Source organism: Monodon monoceros, unplaced genomic scaffold, assembly GCF_005190385.1.
Source record: "Monodon monoceros isolate NGI ecotype Baffin Bay Population unplaced genomic scaffold, NGI_Narwhal_1 Super_Scaffold_12, whole genome shotgun sequence".
Classification (NCBI taxonomy): domain Eukaryota; kingdom Metazoa; phylum Chordata; class Mammalia; order Artiodactyla; family Monodontidae; genus Monodon; species Monodon monoceros.
In genome coordinates, this window is record NW_021703768.1 from 120,728,060 (window position 1) to 120,750,239 (window position 22,180).

Here is a 22,180-nt window from a genome sequence, read left to right on the forward strand (position 1 = left end):
ATGCTGGAAAATGTTGAAAACTGGCTCTGTGGAGGTATAGGAAGCTCTGATTTGTACCATGTGCCAATTTGCATGGTGTAAATACTTCCCCCATGGAGGATTTCAAGCTGCTAGCTTGTTGTGAAGTGGCTTGCAAAATTCCTGACAATCTGACAACTGTTTTTCGTGACCAGCTCTGCACAACCCTGGGCTGCGGGCCCTCCATGCTTACCATCTAGTGGGGACACAGACAAATAAACAGACTATTTTAACACAGGGTAAGAAGTATGGTTATAGGGGGATGAAGGTAGGATGCTTTTGGTGCTGGATTAATGCAAAGAATAGTCACTTAACCCCGAAATGAAAACAGAAAGAAAGAATAGAATTGCTGTGATATATCTGACACCAGAGATGGAGATACTTGGAAACATATGTATTTTGATAGACAGAAATCCTCACTTTCTATAGAAATATTTATCTTGTTGACACACTCCAAATGGTCCTTGGGCCAAATTATTTAGATGGTTGTTTTACTTCTCAACTTTACTTGGTAAAAGGGAGCCTGATTTAACTAAAGGTTTGGGGTTCTAGTGTCATTCCTGCTGCTAACTGGTCCTGGGACCATGGGCAAGTGACTTGATTCTCTGTGTACTGGTGTCTAAATGACCCAAGGAATGTCAATGTCAGTGCTTCACTACTAAACCTCTCCAGTCACAAGAGTTTTATTTAGGTAAAGCGCCTCTTTTCTGTCCCCCTCAGTGGGGCCTCTCAGACAACAGGCACAAATAACAAGATGGAATTCCGTTCAGGCATACCATACACTACTCCCATTTTCCAAACCCTAGAACCACTTAGAGAAGGCCCATCTTAGAACTAAAAATCTAGCAAGGCCCACATAAAAAAATTTTAAAAAAATACCTATAAAATCCACATTATTTTAAAACCAAGATAGGACAGGAACACGAATGCCATGTGGACGGCCTTTTGAAAATGTCAGCAGCTCTAAAATAGCTCACAAACGAAGACAAATCCTGGGACTTACAGGACTTGAGAGATTTTTCAGTCACATCTGCAGGCATCTGCTCGTTTCTAACGCCCACTGTCTTTGTAAAGGAGACAACGACTAGGACCTGTTAACTGGGACCTGTTCACACATTAGCTAAAAACATCAGAAAACAGTTGTTGTAAGAACACAGATGACCAACGCATGGGTCGTCATCCTCACACCCTGGAATTGTAATTGCCTTTCTAGTGAGACCCACGGCCAGGATCTGTGTTTTCAGGTTGTGTCCCTGGGTTCCCTGATTCCGACGGAGGAGGCTGAGGTCTGCAGCTGACTCCACTGAGGCTCTCTTTCCACAGTCATCCTGATTCCATTCGCCTCTTCTGATATGATCTGTGTGGGCAGGCTGCTCGGACTGCGCCAGCACAAACCACAGCAATTCCAAGTCTTGCCTCACTTCATTTTCAAGTGAGCCTTACCTCCCAGGGATTGGAGATGTGATTAATGAAAGGACCACAGCTGAAACCTGAAAATCTATTTTTTGCGGTTGTTCCAAACATATGCACTGGCTTCATTTGGAATTCATTCCTCTGACTTTAGTTCAAAAGCAACACTTAGTGGTCTTCAGACCATATGGATGGTGGGCTGTGATGGAGACTTTGTCTGTGTCTACAGAGCCCAAATTGGACAGATCGATCAAGAGACTCAGATCCTCCACTCAGACTAACTTCCTAGAGATTAATCATACAATGACCAAATCCATACTTCACTGTGTCCTTTGTAAACCAAACCTCACTCCACATCAAAAAGCTACCAGGTATCTGGGTCTGTGAGGCCCACTGCAATTTTCCATCAGAATATCAGTAATTGCACATTCAACTAGATTGGCTAACAGGCAATAGAGGTCACATAGTTAGTCAGAGGGACCACAGGGAGTGGTGAAGACTGTGACGAAGTGGAAAGCACAGGCCTTGTATACCGGAGGCAGCTTCTACTTTGTTCCCCCAGATTGTTGCCATGTGACAATGTAAGCCAAGTGCTGTAAGATCTGCTAACTTTTCAAAGGAATCCTGCAATCTACATTTTGATGTAAAGTCTCTCAATTTTTAATGGTTCACAATTAATTTTTGTTTAAGCCCATAGGCCACACACATCTGTGGGTTTGAACCTGGCATGCAGACCACAAGTTTGTAATCTCTGGAACTGATAGAACTACTTTCTACAACCATCTGTAATTTTGGAGATTTTGCCACAACTCAGAAATGTAGCCAAATTGAATCTTCCACCCCTGCCATGCACCTTTCTTTTTTAATATATTTTATTTAATTATAGCATGCATTCAGGAAAGTACATATGTCATAAGTGCACAGGCCCACGAACTGAACATATATGTAAAACTAATACTCAGTTCTGGAAATAGAATATGATCTGCCTTCTGGGAGCCCCCTTCCAGTCATTACCCGCTCCTACAAGATTAACACAGTTGCAGACATTTTTCTGTTACCTTTTTTCTAAGTAAAGTCAAATTAATGCATCAAATGAATACTGGCTGTTCATGAATTAGTTATAGTAATGCAAACTGCGGATTGCCAAAAGGCAAAGTATGTGTATATAATCACCATGCTAGGAACCTTGGTCTGATATTTCAAACAATGTATCAGCAGGGTTTAAAATAACAGCCTCCACCAAGTTTTCCATTCACTTTGTCCGTACAAGAAAATCCAAGGTAAAGGCTTTGAATTCATAGCCTTTTTGTTACCTAATCCAGGTCATTTGAGCCAAATGCTTCCCTAGCTACATGTGTAGATAAAATCCAAATCTATGTGTAGTTTTCTAGTCTCTGAAATGAGTACCACCATTTTCTTCATGAAATCAGCTCTATGTATAAAATACAGGACCTTGCTGTAATGCATGTATTTATCTTACCAAGTTTATGTCAGACCATCAAAAGCCCTGCTCTGCTTTGCCTTCTCAGTATGTTTGTCTTTTCTTTCTTCAGCAGTCATCCTGCAGTTTAAATTCTCTGGTCCTCACATCCTTTGTTTGGAAAGCAACCTGAATCTGGCATCAATTTTGTTTTTAAGTGAGAAATAAATAGTCTGTGAAGTATGTTATGGCACACTTGGCACAAGATGCTAAAACAAAGACAGGGGTTTGCGGGCTTTGTGTCAAAACACACACCAGCACTTGGCGAAAGCAGTCCTGGTGAACTTACCATCGATTGCGATGGCTTCTTGATAGCTTCAGCTGCTGCCCATCTGCTCAGGCTGCCCGCTGCCATTCCAAGCTGCACCTCCTCCACGCCCAGCTGCGGGGCAGAGAATCACCGCGTTACACTCCCACTGCATAGCTGCCGGCCCCACTGTCTGTCTGGATCTCTGCATTATGGCATATTGACCATTTCACGAAGTGGGATTTAAAATCCCACTTCATTAATAGTCTATGAAACACAATTCAAGCGACACTGAGATGGCTTTTCACCTATCATATGTAAAGTTTTTTTTGCAATTTTCATTGCTCGACTGAGACGACCTATGCTTGAGGAGAATGAGGAAATGTAAATTCTTATACAATGCTGGAGTCAGCATAAACCCATTCTAACGTTCTAGAAGGTAACACATACCAAGTCTGGTAGGCAGGACTTTGGTCTCCATGGCTTTTGCTCCTAACATGACGAAAAGGGCTTTGCAATGGAATTAAGGCTACTAATAAGTTGGCCTTCCCATAGGGAGATTCTTCTGTGTTATCAGATGGGCCCAATGTGATTACAGGAGCCCTGAAAATCAGAAGAGGAGACAGAGAGATGCGGACAGTGTGAGAAGGCTTTGCCGCCATCGCTGGTTCTGAGATATGGCAGGTTCCGTGCAGGTACTGGTGAGTGAGCTCTAGGGGCTAAGAGAGGCTCCAGCTGACAGCCATCAAGAATGCAAGGACCTAGTCCTGCAGCTGTGAGGGACTGAATTCTCTCAACAGCACAACGGAGCCTGGAAACAGATTCTCCTCTGGAGTCTCCAAGAGGGAACATACCCTGCTGACACCTGGTTCTGGCCTTTTGAGACTCAAAACAGAGAAACCAGCCAAACCCATTGGATTTTTTACCTACAGAACTCTGAAATAATAAATGAGTGTTGTTTCAATTCACCAGATTTGCCTTACTTTATAATGGCAGTGTGTTCGTCAGCATTCTCCAGAGAAACAGAACCAACAGGATAGAGATGTATTCAAGAGGAGACTTATAGGGCTTCCCTGGTGGCGCAGTGGTTGAGAGTTCACCTGCCGATGTAGGGGACACGGGTTCGTGCCCTGGTCCGGGAAGATCCCACATGCCGCGGAGCGGCTGGGCGCGTGAGCCATGGCTGCTGAGCCTGCGCGTCCGGAGCCTGTGCTCCAAAACGGGAGAGGCCACAACAGTGAGAGGCCCGTACCGCAAAAAAAAAAAAAAAAAAAAAAGAGTAGACTTATTATCGGAATTGGTTCAAGTGTTATGAATGAAGGCTGAGAAGCCCCACGATCTGCGACCTGCAACCAGGAGAGCCAGTGGTATAATCCAGGCCGAGTCTCAGCCCCTGAGAATCGAGGGACCTCTGGTGTAATTTTCTGAGTCCAAGGCCCGAGAACCAGAAGCTCTGATGTCCTAGGGCAGGAGAAGAAGGAAGTCGCAGATCGAGAAGAAAGAGAGATTCTGGTTCAAGATGGCGACACAGGAGGAGCCTGGGCTCACCTCCTCCCATGGAAACTGTGAATCTGCAGCTACATCAAATCAAACAGGACAGGCTGGGACACAATCTCGCCAAAAACCCCGTCCCCGGCACGGCCACCCACAATCAGGAGGGAACTGAAAACCCAGAGCTCCCTGTGGAGCAGAGTTTGAAGCCCACATAGAGCAACCCAGCTTTCAAGACCTGGTCCTGAGAGACAGTCCCCCAAAACATCTAGCTTAGAAAACCAACAGGGCTTCTGTCCACGAGACCGCAAGGCTATACCCATCTGGGAAACTGTTAGGGGAAACACTGACCAAATCCTCCCGCCCTGGCCAGGCCCGACAGTAACCACTCGCATGAGTTACCTTACAACATGAGGTCCTGGTAAGGAACGCGGAACTTACAAGCTACCGCCCACCGAAAGAATTCAGGAAAGGTCAAAAGGAGAGACGAGACGCCAGTCTGTATGTCCTACCAACCTGCCAAAATTCTTCTCGCTGGAATCCATCTTAGCTGAGCGATGCACGCACCACCAGGAAGGATCCTGCGTCAGAAATGATTGGCCAGAGACAACCCGAAAACTACCCTCATTACCATAAAACCCCGAGACTGCGAGTCACGTGGCAGAGCAGTTCTGCTGGGTTCCCTGACCCTGCTTCTTTCTGTCCCGCGCGCCTTTTCCCAATAAAGTCTCTTGCTTTGTCAGCACATGTGTCTCCTCGGACAATTCATTTCTCAGTGTTAGACTAGAGCCCACTCTGGGCCCTGGAAGGGGGTCCACCTTCCTGCAACAAAACAGCTCTTAAAGGGCTCACGCTCAAACTCACCCAGTTAGGGCTCAGTGAAGAGGCAGCCTATGGAGAGCAGCCCAGACTTCATGTGAAGGAGGCTCATTTGCTCATCTTAAGGTGTCGGTCTGAGGAACATGAATCTAATTCAGCACACATGTAGGGGCCTGCTGGCTGGCAGGCACCATCTTCAAGCTCTAGGCAGTGGAGGCATCTTTTTAAAAAACGTCTCTTTTTAAAAACGTTACGCTTTTTAACCTTTTTCTTTTCTTTTCTTTTTTCCTGTGGGCACTATCTATATGCTTTCCTTCTGCCTCATCCCAGCTGACAGGTGCCATCTTTGAGCTCTAGCTGGCAGGATCCACTTTTTCTTTCTTTTTTTCTTTGGTTTTCTCTTTCTTTTTCCTCTCTATGTGTGCATTTTCTTCTGTATGTGTGAATGTGTTGAAGTATACGTAACACCATGTTGATAGAATGTTCTATCTGGGTTCTGGTTGGGGCCCCCAAGGCCAAGAATAAAACCCTGTGTACTAGGTACTCCACAGGACTGGCAAGGGCAGCCACTGAAAATTAGCCCTTCATCCCCTCCAGGGTATAAAGGATGTGAGGCTGAAAAGATTTAGGGAACTTGTTGCTGCTGCAGGGAACATGGGGCCTCTTCTCTTGGCCATTTGTGGAAGAACTGGGGAGGAAGTTGACCTCCATCTTACAACAAATGAAAGAGGGGGACTCCAAGAGGACAGCACAGAGAACTTGTTACCTCTCCTGGAGTTTGGAGGTACAACATGTGTTGGGGTGTGACACATTTTTTAGTAACTCACTGATTCATTCATTCATTCAACCAAAACTGACTGAGCCAACCAGCATATATTATGCATTGTGCTGGGTGCTGGATTCTAGGCCTCTTGTTTTTTGTTAAACCTTTTAGTAATCTAATTATTAGAATAAGGGAGTAGACCGCTGTTGTTTGCCTTCCCCAAATCCATCCCTGCTTATTCTGGATAAAGCCCCTAATTTGAACTAGGGAATTTCCCTTGCGCCCACCTCACAGGACGTGCACTTCACTTCTCCTTCAACTGAAGCCCATCAGTGGCTCTTATTCCCATGATCATTGTGATTGATTCAGGAATGAGCACATGAACCTAACAGACCAATGAGATACAATAAAATGTTGGCTGGCAGTCCTTGAGCAGAGACAGTTTCTCTTTTTCACTAGATGTGACTTGAGAGTAAGCAGGAGCTGGAGCAGATGCAGCCATATTGCTACTATGAGAAACCTGGGAATTGAGTCACTATAAGAAAGAAAGGAAAAGAAAGAAAGAAAAAAAGAAAGAACGAACGAACGAAAGAAAGAAAGAAAGGCTGGTGATATTGCTTGAACCCAGGATGAAACCATAACTGAAGCTAGCCTTACCCTTGTATTATTTATATCCATAAACTAATCATTCTCATTTTGCTTAAGTCACCGAATTTATGGGATACCACTTGCAAGAAAAAAATGCCCTTGTATTGATACATCCTCTGTTCTACTTCCTGTTCTCAACTCTAAAATGTTGAAAGCTTGAATTTAAATTCTCAAAATTGAATTTGAGACTCAAAGAGGAAAGATAATACGATCATCTAATACATTTAATACTATACATACATTTGATTTCAAATATGATAAATATGAGTTTACATCTTCAAATATGCCTAAACTAGAAGTTTCAATCAAAACACCCTTGCGACAAGGAAAGTGTGATAAAGCAATTAAGAATGATGAGAATGCTTTCCATTCTCTTTTAAGCTTCTTTAATTAACCCTCTTGTTACTTTCCGGCTATTCACCTAATCTGACAATAGGGGTCTAGAGCGGACATGCTTGAAAGGTAACAGAAGAGAAAAAAGTCAGCATTTATTCTGACACTTAAACATCTGTCAGATGCCTCTGATCTGATGAAGGAACTTTGATTTTAGCTAGGATTTTTCATTTTTGCATTCTCTTCAGAGTCTTTGCCTTCAATAACACACTAGAACACATCTTGTCTTATACTTAACATCTGGAATGAGGAAAGATTTCCCAAAGGACCCTCGACTGCCTTATGCTCCCCTGGAGGAAATTCCCTGAGAGTTAGGCTGACAGTGTGTTAAACAGGCATCACTCATCTCTGTGACAGTTCAGCGTCTCACCACATTTGAGAATAAAAGAATGAGGGCCAAAAAGAATGAAACAAACCTTGAGTCAAAATCCTACTATCTCATTTCAAAATTTAGGATTCTGCAACCAAGGTGGAAATGGCCTAACTTGTAGGCATTCTCTGTGCAATACCATCCTAAATAACTCTCTCATTGATTTGATCTTCCCTCAGTATGCCAAAAAAAGTGACCCAAATAACCTTTCTTAATTCCAGCCCTTATCAAACATGGCTGGGCTTGATTCCTCAATCCCAAAACATACTAGCAATGTGCCTATTTGGTCACAAAAGGGAGAATTTTCTTCTACAACATTTTCTTTTCCCTTTATAATTAATACCGGTCATATTTAACCTTTTGTCTCAGCCAGCTCTTTGAGACTGATGAAACCCAGACCCTCTTTCCAGAAAAATGCACATAATACAAGAAATTTTTTTCAAATTTCAGTGTTTCATGGGTCCTCTGAAGCCTATGCATAGTCTTTTTAGGTTAAGATTCCTGGATTATTGGGAATTCCCTGGTGGTCCAGTGGTTAGGACTCTGTGCTTTCATTGTCAAGGGCCTGGGTTCAATCCGTCTGGGGAACTAAGATCCCGCAAACCACATGGCTAAAACAAAAAACAAAAACATATATATGTGTGTGTGTGTGTGTGCATATATATATGTGTGTGTGTGTGTGTGTGTGTGTGCGTGTGTGTATACATATATGTATTCCTAGATTATAGACTAATACATGTTTTCCCGTTTTATTCATCCATTCATTCATTCACTCACTCATTTATTCACCCAGCCAAATATGTAGCTCATGATATACCAAACACTGTCCTAAGTCCTTTGCAGTCATGTGAACTTCTTTTGCACCCAGGTGATTTTGTGGGGACCCACAGGCTCTGGAGGGGTAAGTGTCACTCTCTGTGCTCTGGCACAGTGCCATTCTGTGCACTGGGAAAGAGGTTCTCCTTGCTCTGCAGAAAGGTAAGTTACCTTGTTTGATGCACTCCTGTAACATTGTTTCCCTCTGGGTGGATAGTCCCATGTAGCTCTGTGAGAGCATTTTTCCTAGCAACACAGGGTTTTGGAGAAAACACCAGACCCCAGGTCAGAAGGTTTGAATTTGGCCCCAGCAGTACTGTTCAGCCACACTGACCTGGGCAAGTCACTTCTCTCTAACTCAATTTCCTGCTCCGTGAGATGGAGCTAATAACGACTGCCTCACATCACCTCTTTCTGGGAGGGTGAGTAGAAAATAACGGAACAAGAAAACGTATGTGAAAGCATTTCGTAAGCCACAAAACAAATGATTATTAGTATTATTATTGTCATTGTTATGCTACTGTTGTTGAAAATCAGACCCGTATCTTCACTTTGGGCTCTATAAAGTGACAGAGAGGGGCAAGAGATCACTCTTAATCTGAATTCCAGGTTTCTATTTTGAATGCAAATCAAGTCGTTGAAACAGAGCAGGTAGCACATTTCCAAAACTGCGGGACCTCTCATGAGGCAATTCTCAGCCTCTTAGTTGTAGCGTACTACATTGGAGTGAATTACATGCACACACCAACATTTGCCCCACGGAAACTTAGATAACTTCTAGGCATCTTAACAATGCAAGTACACTTTAACTGCCTTTCTTGAGAGTATCTTGAAAGACATTTGCCGGCAGTATTAGGATTCTTTTGGTGGCAAGTAACAGAAATCAACTCTGCTTGCCTTACCTTCCAGATGAGGATTTATTTTCCAGTTACAACAGGGTCTTGTGGATGGCACGAGATGGCCTGAGTTGCTTGGTGGTCAGGAGGGGTTGAAGCTATGAGCCAGAACCCTCAGAACTCCAACTCTCTGTGTGAGTTGCTTCCGTGGATCCTGGCTCTTTCTTATCAGATCAGCTTCCTTGGAACCTCTGGTCCCATGGCAGGCAGAATGTGGCTGTACCCAACTCCTGATTTGACATGTATGCATCCAGCACCCCAGGCAGACCTAAGCTAGCTATCTGTCCCAATTCCACATCCCCAGAAAAGAGGCTCTGATTGGCCTGAGTTGTATCCTCTAAACAGGAACTAGATGACGGTGAGCTTGCAAGCCTGTAGTCACCTTTTCCCAAATTGAAGGGCAATATTAAAACAGTTCATCACTCAAGGTTCACCTTCTTATCACACATATTCCTCCAATGTGCTTCTTCAGAAAGTAAGGTGGATTCATTGAGAAATACAGTTGGTTTATCTTCAGCTTAGCTTCTCACTCATTAAATTGGTTTGCTTTCTTCATTGTGGTCCCTTCTGGGCCACAGGAGGAACTAGAAATGCTGTCTTCTTGTTACCTGATAGACTCTCCAAACTTCTTTTCAATATTCTTTTTTACTAAGTGACAATCATGTGACTAGCCTTGACATGTTTCCTGTTCTAAAGGAATTTACCATTGATTTAGCCTTGGGTTGGAATAATTTATGGCACTCACGTGACCTTGCAAGGCCACTGTAGAACCTAAGAAGTGGGTGAATCTGTGTCTCAGCTGGAACTGGGATCATACACCGTTGAATGTTTTCTCTTCAATTTCCATTTCTGTTCTTTCTTTATATATTTTGCTTGTCTTACTGCCTGCAGGCTTTTTCACATAGTAGAAGCATGGCTGTTGATATTCCTCAAGCTTTGTGGCTAAGAGCTTCACTTACGTCCAGGAGAAAATGACTTTATTATCTAGAACTCAAGTCCAAAACACCCAAGACTGTTCTGATTGGCTAATGCAAGTCACATGTCTCCTCTGGACAAATCAACTGTGACAGGTGGAATACTTCGAACAATGTATAGGGATGTAATGTGGAAATGAGGGGCAGACAAAACAATGTATCTAGCCAATGTATACACATACCACCTCTTCCTTCATGTTTCTGCCATGGTCCCTACCATCTCAATCCTCCATACAGTAGAGAGAAAACACTGACAAAGTAAAACGAGGAAAGTCAGACCCTGCACGTCTGCTAGGAGGTACATCAAAGGCATCTGTGTGAAGTACCCAAATTCTCAGCTTCTTACCCCTGTGTGATTAAAGCTCATTCATGGTATCAGATTCACAACATTTGGAGAGTTCCATCTGGTTCTTTCTTCTCCCCTCCCTTCTCTAAATCTCCGGAGGAAAAAGATACTGCTCACTGTAAGGAAATGAGGAAAAGCTAAGTCTCTGCTGGAATCATGGTCAGAGAAGAGCTATATTTAAACAACTGCTGTCTTAGTCCCCACAAACATTCCCTTTCAGGGTATTTTCCTTTAGAAAAAGAAAGAAAGACTTTAGACAAAAAGTAAGGGCTTTAGGAAATGAATCTCAAATGGTAGGATTTCAGGTGTCATCAACAGGCAGCGGCATGGTGATGATTTGAATGAGCAAAAGGCAGAACCCTCCAGTCACTCCTCAGATCACAGCAGGATAGGAAAACTAAGGAGATATCGCATCAGAGCAGGACGACTAGAGAATATTTCACAGTAACTTTTTTTTCATTTTGATTTTTATCTCTTTATTTTTTAAATTGAGGTAATATTGGTTTATTTTTTAAATTTTTATTGGAGTATAGTTGATTTACAATGTTGTGCTAGTTTCAAGTGTACAGTAAAGTGAATCAGGTATTCACATACATATACCCACTCTGTTTTAGATTCTTTTCCCATATAGGTCATTACAGAGTGTTGAATAGCATTCCCTGTGCTCATACAGTAGGTCTTTATTAGTTATCTATTTTATATATAGTAGTGTGTATATGTCCATCCCAGTCTCCCAATTATCCCTCCCCACTCCCCTTCCCCGCCTCCCCATAACCATTTTGTTCTCTACATCTGTGACTCTATTTCTGTTTTGTAAATAAGTTCATTTGTACCATTTTTTTACTTCCACATAGATAACATTATATAAGTTTCGTGTGGACAACGTTATACAGTTGACCCTTGAACAACACAGGTTTGAACAATGCAGGCCCACTTGTATGTGGATAATTTTCAAAATATATGTAATACAATACTACATGATCCATGGTGGGTTAGCACCCCTAGGCCCCGCTTTATTCAAGGGTGAACTGTATTTAGACTTCTATATACACTACAGGGTGCTCACCACCAAAAGTTTTGTTTCCATCTGTCACCATACGCTTGGTCTCCCTTACCCCTTTTGCCCTCCACCCATAGTAACTATTTCTGAGGGGGTGGCGCAAGGAGTAATTGTTACTTCATTTCCCAGTACTAAAATATGACATCACATACAAATCGTGGCCTGTATTTTATACCTGAGTATATGTAAGTACTTTAGACTTTCAAGGTGAAGGAAATCAGTCAGGTTGATGTGTTCGTTTTGCAGATGCAATTAAGGGGCCCACAATGACCTTTTACTTGAGAATCAATTTTTTTTTTTGAGTTTCTGTTTACTGTTGATTAAGAACCAGTCATTTTACAGCTCTGTTGAGTTAGAGGTTAACTTACAGAAAAATGATCAAGTACAATGTTTTTCTCTTCCATCTGGTAGAAAAAAATAATCCAGAAATCTATGGCTTTATTATCCTAAAGGACATTCACCAGTTTTGTAACCAATTGAGCATTCTTATTCTCAGCCTTACTTATTTTTTTCTACTCCCTATAAAATCCCAGTTTTTCATATCATCTGTGGAACTTGCTTTGTCATTCTTGTAGTGCTCTCATGAATACATTAAATGTATTCTTGTATTCTCTCACGAATACGTGAAACCTTGACAAGTGCTCACTGTTTGCGTTAAAATAATGTTTTAATATGTTGACAATAATAACTTGGTTTCCCTCTGGGCTCCAATTTCCTATTCCTTACTTCCTTTCCAAATCCCTGGCCAGCTTTTTCAAAAGGTAGATTCTGGGTCCCTCCCCAGAAATTCTGATTCAGTGAGATATTGGGGAATAAGTATTTTTAAATGTTCTTCTTGTGATTCTAATACATTACTAAATTGGACTCAATACCTTGATATTATTAACAGTAACATTAACAGTAATAATGAAACTACTACATTTACTACATCAGATCATAGTAACAATACCAACTACTGTGCATTTACTGATTATACAGCCTCTGTGCTATTTGCCCTTCATACTCATTGTGCCATTTATTTTTACCTAATCCCTATCCAAACCCTAGAGATAAAGAAGCCCCTTGGAAAGCTACATTCGCTTTTTAAGGCTACAAGGCTAGATACTAGGATACAGAAAGAATGCCTTATAGAGTAAAAATAACACTAGCTGACTTTAATCAAGCCCTTTCTCTTTGCCAAGGTAACTGCTAAGGAAATGACACTTGGGTGCTCATCACTTTGCCCAGACCGAAATTCAATGTTTTTGCCTGATCCATCAGTTAATTAATTCATCCAAACAGCATTTGTCAACTACTGCCATTTTCTAGTTACTGCCCTAGGGACACTGGGGAACAAAGTATCTTATCTTTAAGAAACTTATCCCGCTTACAAGGCCAGGGAATTAGTTTTTATCTAAAACTCAGCCCCTGGCCAACTGGGATATTCTTGTCTATACTCCCAACATTTACCTAGGATTATGACCTCCTAAATTTATGATCTTGGATGATGATGAAGGCAGAAGGGTTTGTCGAGGCCTGACTACCCCTAAATCTCTTGGACGCTTTGTTAAGAGGAAATTATTTTAGGTGATATTGTCTCTGCAACGCACCCCCCCCTCGACCTTTTTCTCTCACATGGAGTCTGGTGGGGTTTTTTGAAAGGTTCAGATGAAATCTTTGGTCAATAAAGAAAGTTAGATGGTACAGGGGTCTGAAGATTTCAAGAGTTCATGGGTAGAATCCAGGAGATCTTTGAAGTTGGATGGGAAAAATTATCTTTATTTTCATTAACCTTTAACTAAAATGAATCTTTCTTTAATTATGCCTGTAGGTAATAAGCCACAGTACTATAAACAACCTGTTTCTTGTCGTCAGTACAAATCAGACTTTTTCGTATTACTTGCTATAGGCGTCTGTTAATATTGTATATACTTATCACCACTTTGATATTATATTTATTAGACTGCTAGATCGTGTTATTTAGTGCATGAGTAAAGAATCACATAATTACTACATCAGAAATTTGTTTTCTAAATATTTTGCTAACTATTTGATTTCCTTTGTAAGCCTGTATTTTTATACATTTAAACACATTATTCTAAGAAGAGAATCCAAGGCTGTACTCCCCCACCAGCCCACACACACTAAGCTATGTAATATAGAGCAATACCAGACACCTGACATCCACAGAAGATATTCCAAAGCTGTTGTAATTATCTAAATTTATAAATGCCACTGAGTACAGCAGGTAGGAATCTCAGTACACAAACTCCAGTGAGCAAGAAGTTTAACTCTTTTTCCATAACGTAATTCCTCCTAAGAGCCTCTTTCCATCATGAAACCCAGGATCAGTCAATTCAGTGTGCACCCCCCCTTTCGAGAGTGGTATCTGTGTTCCTGGGGGAGGGGTAGCGTAGCACCCAGGCTTTGTGGAACGGGCTTACCTGCTCCGTTTTCCTCTCCTCTCATACCCTCAGCCCCACCTGATCCCAGTCCCTCGGGCCCCAAGGGGCTGCTGGGTGGGCTTGTTCTTGGCCTGGGGCTTCTTTGATGTTGTCTCTATCTGATTGCTGAGCCCTGCCAGGTGTGTGAGGAATGTCCTGCTCTTCTCAAGCCACGCATAGAAGCTCTGCCCTTTTCTGTCCTGGGTCCATCTTCCTACAAGTACCATGTAGCTATTTCTTCTCGGGGGTCTCATCCTTTCCCGGAGCAAAACCAGAAGCAGGGCACAGCTCCTCTCTTCTCTTAGATCTCCCAAGCCAAACTGGATTTTTGTCAGCCACTCCTAGAACTTCATCCACCCGGGCATAGGTTGGCAGGGTGGGGTCGAAGGGGAAGAAAGATTAAAGGGCCTTTTTTTTTTTTTTTTTTCAGATATATCCTTGAGTCTAAGCTTCCCTACTTCACTCTCTTCCTCACCTGCTCTTAATTGGAGCAACTTTCTAGTCTGGAAGGCTAGGAAGCTTTGCCCCTAACTTCTCTACGCCCCCTCAGATCCTACAATCTGAAATGCAAACACACAGTTTTAAAAACTCAAAAGCCTTTGCTGTGTCTCCTCCTTCCTGAGGCAATCTCTCAGCTTGGTGGCCCAATTTAGGGAAGAGTCAAGGGATTCACAGGAAATACCAGTGAAAACACAGCAGGCAGTTCCAAATATTTTCCCACCACAAAAATATACAAATCTGCGTCTCAAATACATGAACTACAGTTGAAAAAATTAACGTATCCATTCTCACCGTCAATGCGAAAATCTGTTAGCGAGCGGGAACTAACAACGACGTGATGAGGCATGGGTGCTGGGTGCTTGGACAGGCTCACTGATTAGCTAAATGACTTACTTCTGTGCAACGTGCTCTCAAGTTACGGGGGAGTCAAAATGGCGACTCCATAAAACAAAACTTGTTCCCTGTCATCCGGTACTAGGTGCTCTCTAAGCCTCAGGTTGTACGAGGTCGTCTCCCCTATAATGCTCTGGGTAAACATCCATCTTAACTCAGGGAAAATTATACAGAGTAAGGCGCTTAAGACTGAGCAGTGAGTAGGAAGGTTTTCCTGCCAAGCAGAGTCTAGGCTCTGTGGGGATGAGGGAGGGGAAAAGGAGTGGGTCTTCTACAGAAAAAGACAACAAACCTCCTCTGTCAGTGGCAGGAAAGCAGAGTCCCTGTGGTGCTGACTAGCTGCTTCCACCCCGGCTGTGGGCTGGGTCCACACTGGACTGGCTGCAGACAGGCAGCATCTGTCTCAGGAGTAGCGTCCAGCTGCCCCTGCTGCAGACCTGAGGGGCCAGGTTGGGGTTATGGCTCCCAGTCAGGCCTGCATTTCCAGTGGGCGAAGTGGCCAGGTCAGGGATGACACAACTTACCACATGACTATCTGGTAATCTTTTCACCTCATGTGGCTGAGCTTGTAGAGGGCAGAAACCATGGCCTTTCAGCCTGAGCAGGGACCAACCCACAGGAAATGCCCTGCAGTACTCGCTCCCCAGGGTTTGCTGAGCCCTCCCTTTGTGTGAGTTTCTGGGCTTACATTTGAAACGCCCTATCCTATTTCACCCTCACAAAGAGCCTCTGAGGTACAGACAGCAGCACCTCAGAGAAAACAAGCTTGTCACCTCGGGTCACACACCTGGTAAGTGACAGGGCCAAGGTCTGAATTGGGAGTGGCTGACCTCCAAGGCCTGGCCCCTAAACATCTACAACACTGAAGAGACAGCTGGAGAAGCATTTTACAACATCCCCGTGCATCAGGAGATGCTGTAAACGCAGGACCCTTTGGGGCCTTCCCGGGACAGACCCCTCCCCCCATATCCTCTGCTTTAGCTCCTCTCTGAAGTACCTAGATAACGGAATCTGATATACATTTCCTGAGTTGTAACAGTGACCTGCGTGCATTGTTGCTTGGGGGTATTGACCACTGCAGCTTCTGAGGGAGAAATTTGGCCCAACTCGGTTAATTTAGTTTTACACAAACCGCACTCCCAGTGACTCAGTGTATACATGCCAGTGGATTTTTCTCCCAGGTCTACAAAAGGACTCATTTGGTGTTTTCATAGAAATACTGTCTCTAGTGGCAGGAATTTGGAGGTACCCATCACTGGGAGAGGGAAGGAGGAAAAGGTGCTAAGTCCACAGTCATTACGAGGAGGAGGAAAAACACTTTCCACGTAAACTTTGCAGTTTTGCAGTAACCCGAGTACATTTGGAAGAAATACGTCGGCAGTTTTAATGCGAGGCCCCGTGTGGAATTTATACAGTAAACTGCTCCTGGGGTACTGCTTTAAATGCTTCACAAATCAGTAGTCTGAACAGATGGAGGCTGGGTGGGTAAGTAGTAAGAGATCAAACTTTGGGATCTGATAAGCCTTGTCTTACTCACAGTGCAACCTCAGTCTGGTGCCTGCTGCCCAACAGCTACTCAATTACACCTGTGGGACAGATAAATGAATATGACACTTCCTTTAAATACAGCTTTGAGGGCTTCCCTGGTGGCACAGTGGTTAAGGATCCGCCTGCCAATGCAGGGGACACGGGTTCGAGCCCTGGTCGGGGAAGATCCCACATGTCACGGAGCAACTAACTCCGTGCGCCGCGACTACTGAGCGGGCGCTCTAGAGCCCGTGAGCCACAACTGCTGAAGCCTGTGCGCCTAGAGCCCTTGCTCTGCAACAAGAGAAGCCACCGCAATGAGAAGCCCGCACACCACAACAAAGAGTAGCCCCTGCTCGCTGCAACTAGAGAAAGCCTACACGAAGCAATGAAGACCCAACGCAGCCATAAATAAATAAATGTTTAAAAAAAAAAAAAACAGTTTTGAATGAAAAGGGTATGATGCAATATGGCTGGTTATACCTCTGCTGTCTCTCTCTCTGTCTCTCTCTGTCTCTCTCTGTCTCTCTCTCATGCACACATACACACATGCACAGAAGCCAGAGCCATCAAGAGAAGCAAAGTCTGGAAGTAAACAGAGGAAATATACCAAAACATTGACAGTGATTATATACATTATGTGGTGGGTCTGTGGGTGTATTTAAAGTATATTTTTCTTTCTAATTTTCTGTATCTTCTAATACATAATATAGATATATATTTTCTAATATATATTTCTGTTATTTCTAATCTTCTGTCTTTTCATGTAATTTTCTTTAACATAAACTTTTTTTAAATCAAAAGAAGTCATGTACAAAGGGAAGAAAGGAATGCTTTTGATGGCTAATATATATATATGACACATGGTTTTATATATTATATATAAATATAATGGTTATATAATATAGATATAGATAATCTCCTCAAAAGGCCTGCTTTTGGATCTGCAAAGAAAGACTGGGAGCATAGTCTAAGGTGGAGTTGAAAGCTGAAATTGTCCTACATAAGTAAACAATAAGATGTGTGGGTCTGCACCTGCATCTGGTGGAGAGAGACAGAGAAGAGAAGGGGAGGGGTGGGGGAGGGGAGGGGAGGGGAGGGCCTGAATAAAGTGGCAGCAGGCAGACCCAAGAAAAAAAAAATGACACTGAAAAATTTCTCATGATGGGGATTTTAGAAATCATTGAGAAAAGCAATGTTCGGGTTTCCATGTTAACTGCTAGTAACAGAGCATCTCCTGTGGGCCAGGCCACGTGCTTGGGGTGGGGCTCTGAAAATGAGAGAGACAAGACCTCTGTTTTTGTGCCTTTCATGTTCTAGGGAGGGGGCTAATCACAATAGCTAGTGTTTATATAGCACTTAATATGTGCCCAGCACCATGCTCAGTACTTTACATGTATTAACTCCTTCAATCCTCACAGCAATCCTCTGAGTTCCTTATTTTACTGATGCAAAACTTTTTTGAGAACAAAGTTACATAACTTGCATAAGACCCCTTAGCCAGCACATGATGAGGTTGGGATTAGAACCCATGCAGGCTGCCCCTAGGATTTGCAAGTAAAGGCAATGACAGGTTATAGTGAATGGTAGGAAAGGCGTATGCAGAGGATTTTGGTGAGTAACTGGGAAGAATCCACTTTTGACAGATTGGTCCTGGAAGGCCTTAGGTGGTAATATTTAAATTGAAATCTAAATGAAGAATAGGAGACATTTCTAAATTGAGAAGAATTTTTCTTCATTATCCCCATACACGACAAGTTGGCCATACACAGCAGCCTCGACAGTAATGGGGCTTTGAGGTTATGGCCAAAAGATCCTCCATAAAAAAGGGTGAGTAAAGTTGCTAGGGATAGAGAGAACACTGACCAGGACTAGACACCAGGCATGCTCGCTTTCCTCAAAAGCATTCTAGGGGAAAGTAATTTTCAAACCAGGAGACCAGGGATGGTATTCACAAGGACAAAATAGACAAGGGCAAACCAGGCAGTGGACATTCAATTACACAGTAGAGACAGGAGCTGAAAGAAAAAGGAAAAAGTTGCAATTCCTCCCTCCCCACCGTCCTCAAAGTATCTTTTGCATTATATCTTCAGGTCAGTTTCCTAAGAGGCATTATTACAAACTGGCACAGCATAAAGTAGTACAGAATTAACCAGGTTTTGCTGTGTTCCAAATCCATGCTCACAGTATACAATTCGCTTTTAGAAAGCAAGAAAATAGGCCTGTTTTTAACAGAGAAGCATGAATAGTAACACTGGCCATTCATGAATAGTTGTTGCTAAGTGGAAAATGATTCTAACACATTTTATTATTCATAAGTAATCAGGACTAAGTAGCTGGTGAGACGAAGCTTCGGCTATTCAAATGAGATCCATTCCAAACTATTGCCTTGGACTTTGTGACTGCGAAAAAGGCTTTTGGTGGATTTGATGTGTTTGCAGATGCACTTCCCTTGCCACCATCCATGCTGCTTCTGAATGAGTCCCTAAACTCGGTGAGTAATGCCTGGTGAAATCTTCTGCTGTCCTTTGCTGCTAGGGAGAAGATGCTCTTAGAGACCTCTGTCCTGCAGCCTACAGTCTCCTTCTCTTTCATGCCTCTCCTCTCCCCCTTCTTTATTCCTTCCCTTTGAGCATTCATAGCTCTTTGATGGCTTGAATTAGATTATACCAATGTGGCTATATGCTTTCCATTAAAATACTTTCTCGAATATTTGCAATGATTCATTTGTATTCACTATCTCTTGCAGCATTACAAATTACCCTGAGGCAGAGAGGCTTAAAACAACAAATATTTATTATCTCAGGCTTTCTTTGGCCTTGGGGTCAGGAATTTGGGGGTGGCTTGGCTGAGCGGTTCTGGCTCAGGGTCTTTCATGAGGTTGAAGTCAAGATGTTGCCAGGGGCTTCAGTCATCTGAAGGCTTGACTGTGGCTGAAGGATCTACGTGCCACATGGCTCACTCATGTAGCTGGTGGGTAAAAACCTCAGTTCCTCACTGACTGACAGGAGACTTCAGTTCTTCATCACAGGGGCCTCTCCATGGAGCTGCTTGAGTGTCCTCATGAGGAATCCAAGAGAACGTATGGCAGAAGCTACAATGTCTTTTAGGACCTAGCCTCAGAAGTCATACAGCATTTCCACAATATCTCAGTGGTTACACAAGTCACCCCATTTCAACATGGGAGGGACTACCAAAGGCATGTAGAATCATGGAGAACATCTTGGAGACCAACTACCACACCAGGGAAGAGTATGTTATTAGTCTCTGACTTAAAGATACAGAAGCATAGAGAAACCCAACTGTCCACCTGATATGAAAAGCAGATGTCACACTCATTTCTATATAGTGGTATAATTCATTCAGTCTTACTTATCTGTGGATGAATTATCCACTTTGAAAATCATCAGGGTGGTTATCAAGATTATTATGGTTAATAGTGTATTTATTTATAATGCCATTTATTGTATTCTTACCATGTCTCAGACCTTGGCTAGGACTTTACCTACATTTTATCTTCACGATGATCCTATGAAGTTGGTATTATTAGCCCTACTTTACAGATAAAGAAACAGACCTAGAAAGAGTCTCCAGCTTACAAATGATCTTAGACATCATGGAGTATAAACACTTCATAGAAGGAACCTGCAGCCTGGAGAGTTTAATAGACGCTTCTGAAGTCCACAGTGAACCAGGGGCTGTGTTGAGACCAAAGCCCTGGCCTCCAGAGTCTGGACAAAGCTTTCTTTCAACTACATGGGGCAGCTTTCTTTCAACTACATGGGGCAGCTTTCTTGTGATCTTTTCTCTTAAACAAAAGGTCAGAACTCCCACAAGACATTTAGCCTCTGTGAGCCTGTTAAAATGGGCATAACAATCAAACTTATCTCATAGAGGGTTGTAAAGATTACATAAGCAAAGGAAGGTAAAGTACCAAGTGCAGTGCTTGACACACACAAGGACTGACCCCATGGTAGCTGCTACTATTGTTGTTGTTGTTTGTCTTAGTCTATTTGGGCTGCTATAACAAAATACCACAGACTGGGTGGCTTATAAACAACAGAAATTTATTTCTCACAGTTCTGGAGGCTAGAAGTCTGAGGGTGCTGGCATGGTCTGGTTTGGGCCCTCTTCAGGTTGCAGACTTCTTACTGTGTCCTCACATGGTGAAAGGGGTGAACTCTTTTATAAGGTCACTAATCCCTTTCATGAGGGTTCCACCCTCATGCCCTAAGCACCTCCCAAAGGTCCCACATCCTAATACCATCACACTGGGCATTAGGATTTCAGCACATGAATTTTGAGGGAACACAAACATTCAGGCCATAGCAATGTAATTAATTTATGAACAGGAAAACTAAACCAAGCTGTCACTGAGCACCTGGATGGTAGGAATCATGCCTTAAACTCAGCATTGTGCTGAACTCCCTATTGCCCTCCTTAATCAAATCAATCCAATGAGCTGGACTCACGGACTAGCCAGCCTCTTCTTTACTCCAATCTTTTAACCAAAAAGATTGCTTAAAAGATCTTTTAACCAGAAGATCCAATCTTTTAACCAAGGTGATGTGTGTATGCCCCTGGTTATATTTAAGATGATTCCAGAAGGAACACATTTTTATATTTTGATAGTTATGTACTTATTTTTAGTAAGTATTAGAAAAATATAACTAAGATAAAATCACTGATTTAATGGATAATCTTGCTTAGGATGAAGCTAAAACAGGTTGATCTAAAAGAATCTTAAGCTAATAATAGCAATGGCAGCATGCAATCAATTACAAGGAGAACTGTGAAGATGGAATGCAAATCAGTTTGGGGGAGCCCTAATTTAATATACCTTGAAGATTACAGGGACTTGACAGTTCAGAATAGCTTTGCTTATTATTATTACCCTTTTTATTTTACCAGTATATTCTCTTCTGAGATAGCTCAGCCTGTCTCCTTTACACAAAACAATCCATGCCCCTCTTCTCACTCTAACTCTGGCTTAGAGATCCTTTTCCACTCTCTTTATTTGGGTAACTCCTGCCCATGCTTTAAATTTTGGATCACACAAGGCTTCATCTGAGAAAAAGTAATCTCTGTAATCTTTCCTCCAGCCTCGAAAAGCAACCTGTTTACACCTCTATTCCTGTACTTAGCACTTTGTATGGGAATTAAAGGATTGTGTGTCTCTCTCCCCTACTTTTCTGGGGCTCCTCAAGGGCAGGGACCATGCCTTATTCATCTTTGCAACCCCAGCACTGACCACAGTGGTTGCCATAAAGAAGGCACTCAATTGTTTACCTGAAATAAGATCTTACTATAGGCTGCATAAGAAATTAAACCAATGTTTCTTCGTGTTGGACCCTTGAAATCGGCTGCCTGTCCAATCGACGGGGGCAGGCATGAAGAGCTTTGTAGCTATTCTGTTTTACTTAAGAAGGCCATCACTATTAAATATTTCTTAGCTTGTCAAATGTGGGAAAGGAAAAAGGGAATATATTGAAGAAAGAGTAGCATGTCTTCAGGCTCTAAAATGTGGAAACTTCTTTTGGTTGGAACTGGTAACCTGGTTTGAACTTGTAACTTTTAATTGGGACAAAACCCTGGAAAAAAATAT

At 42.7% G+C, this 22,180-nt stretch overlaps 1 protein-coding gene across 1 annotated transcript in view; it reads right to left on the reverse strand.

Moving 5' to 3' along the window:
- Positions 1-3,229: 3,229 nt before the first annotated feature.
- Positions 3,230-22,180, reverse strand: part of YIPF5 (Yip1 domain family member 5) — a 59,779-nt gene continuing 40,828 nt past the window's right edge. Inside the window, exon 6 of the mRNA XM_029218544.1 lies at positions 3,230-3,290. Coding sequence (XP_029074377.1) covers positions 3,245-3,290 — 46 coding nt within the window. The 3' untranslated portion in view covers positions 3,230-3,244. The remainder of the gene's footprint in view (positions 3,291-22,180) is intronic.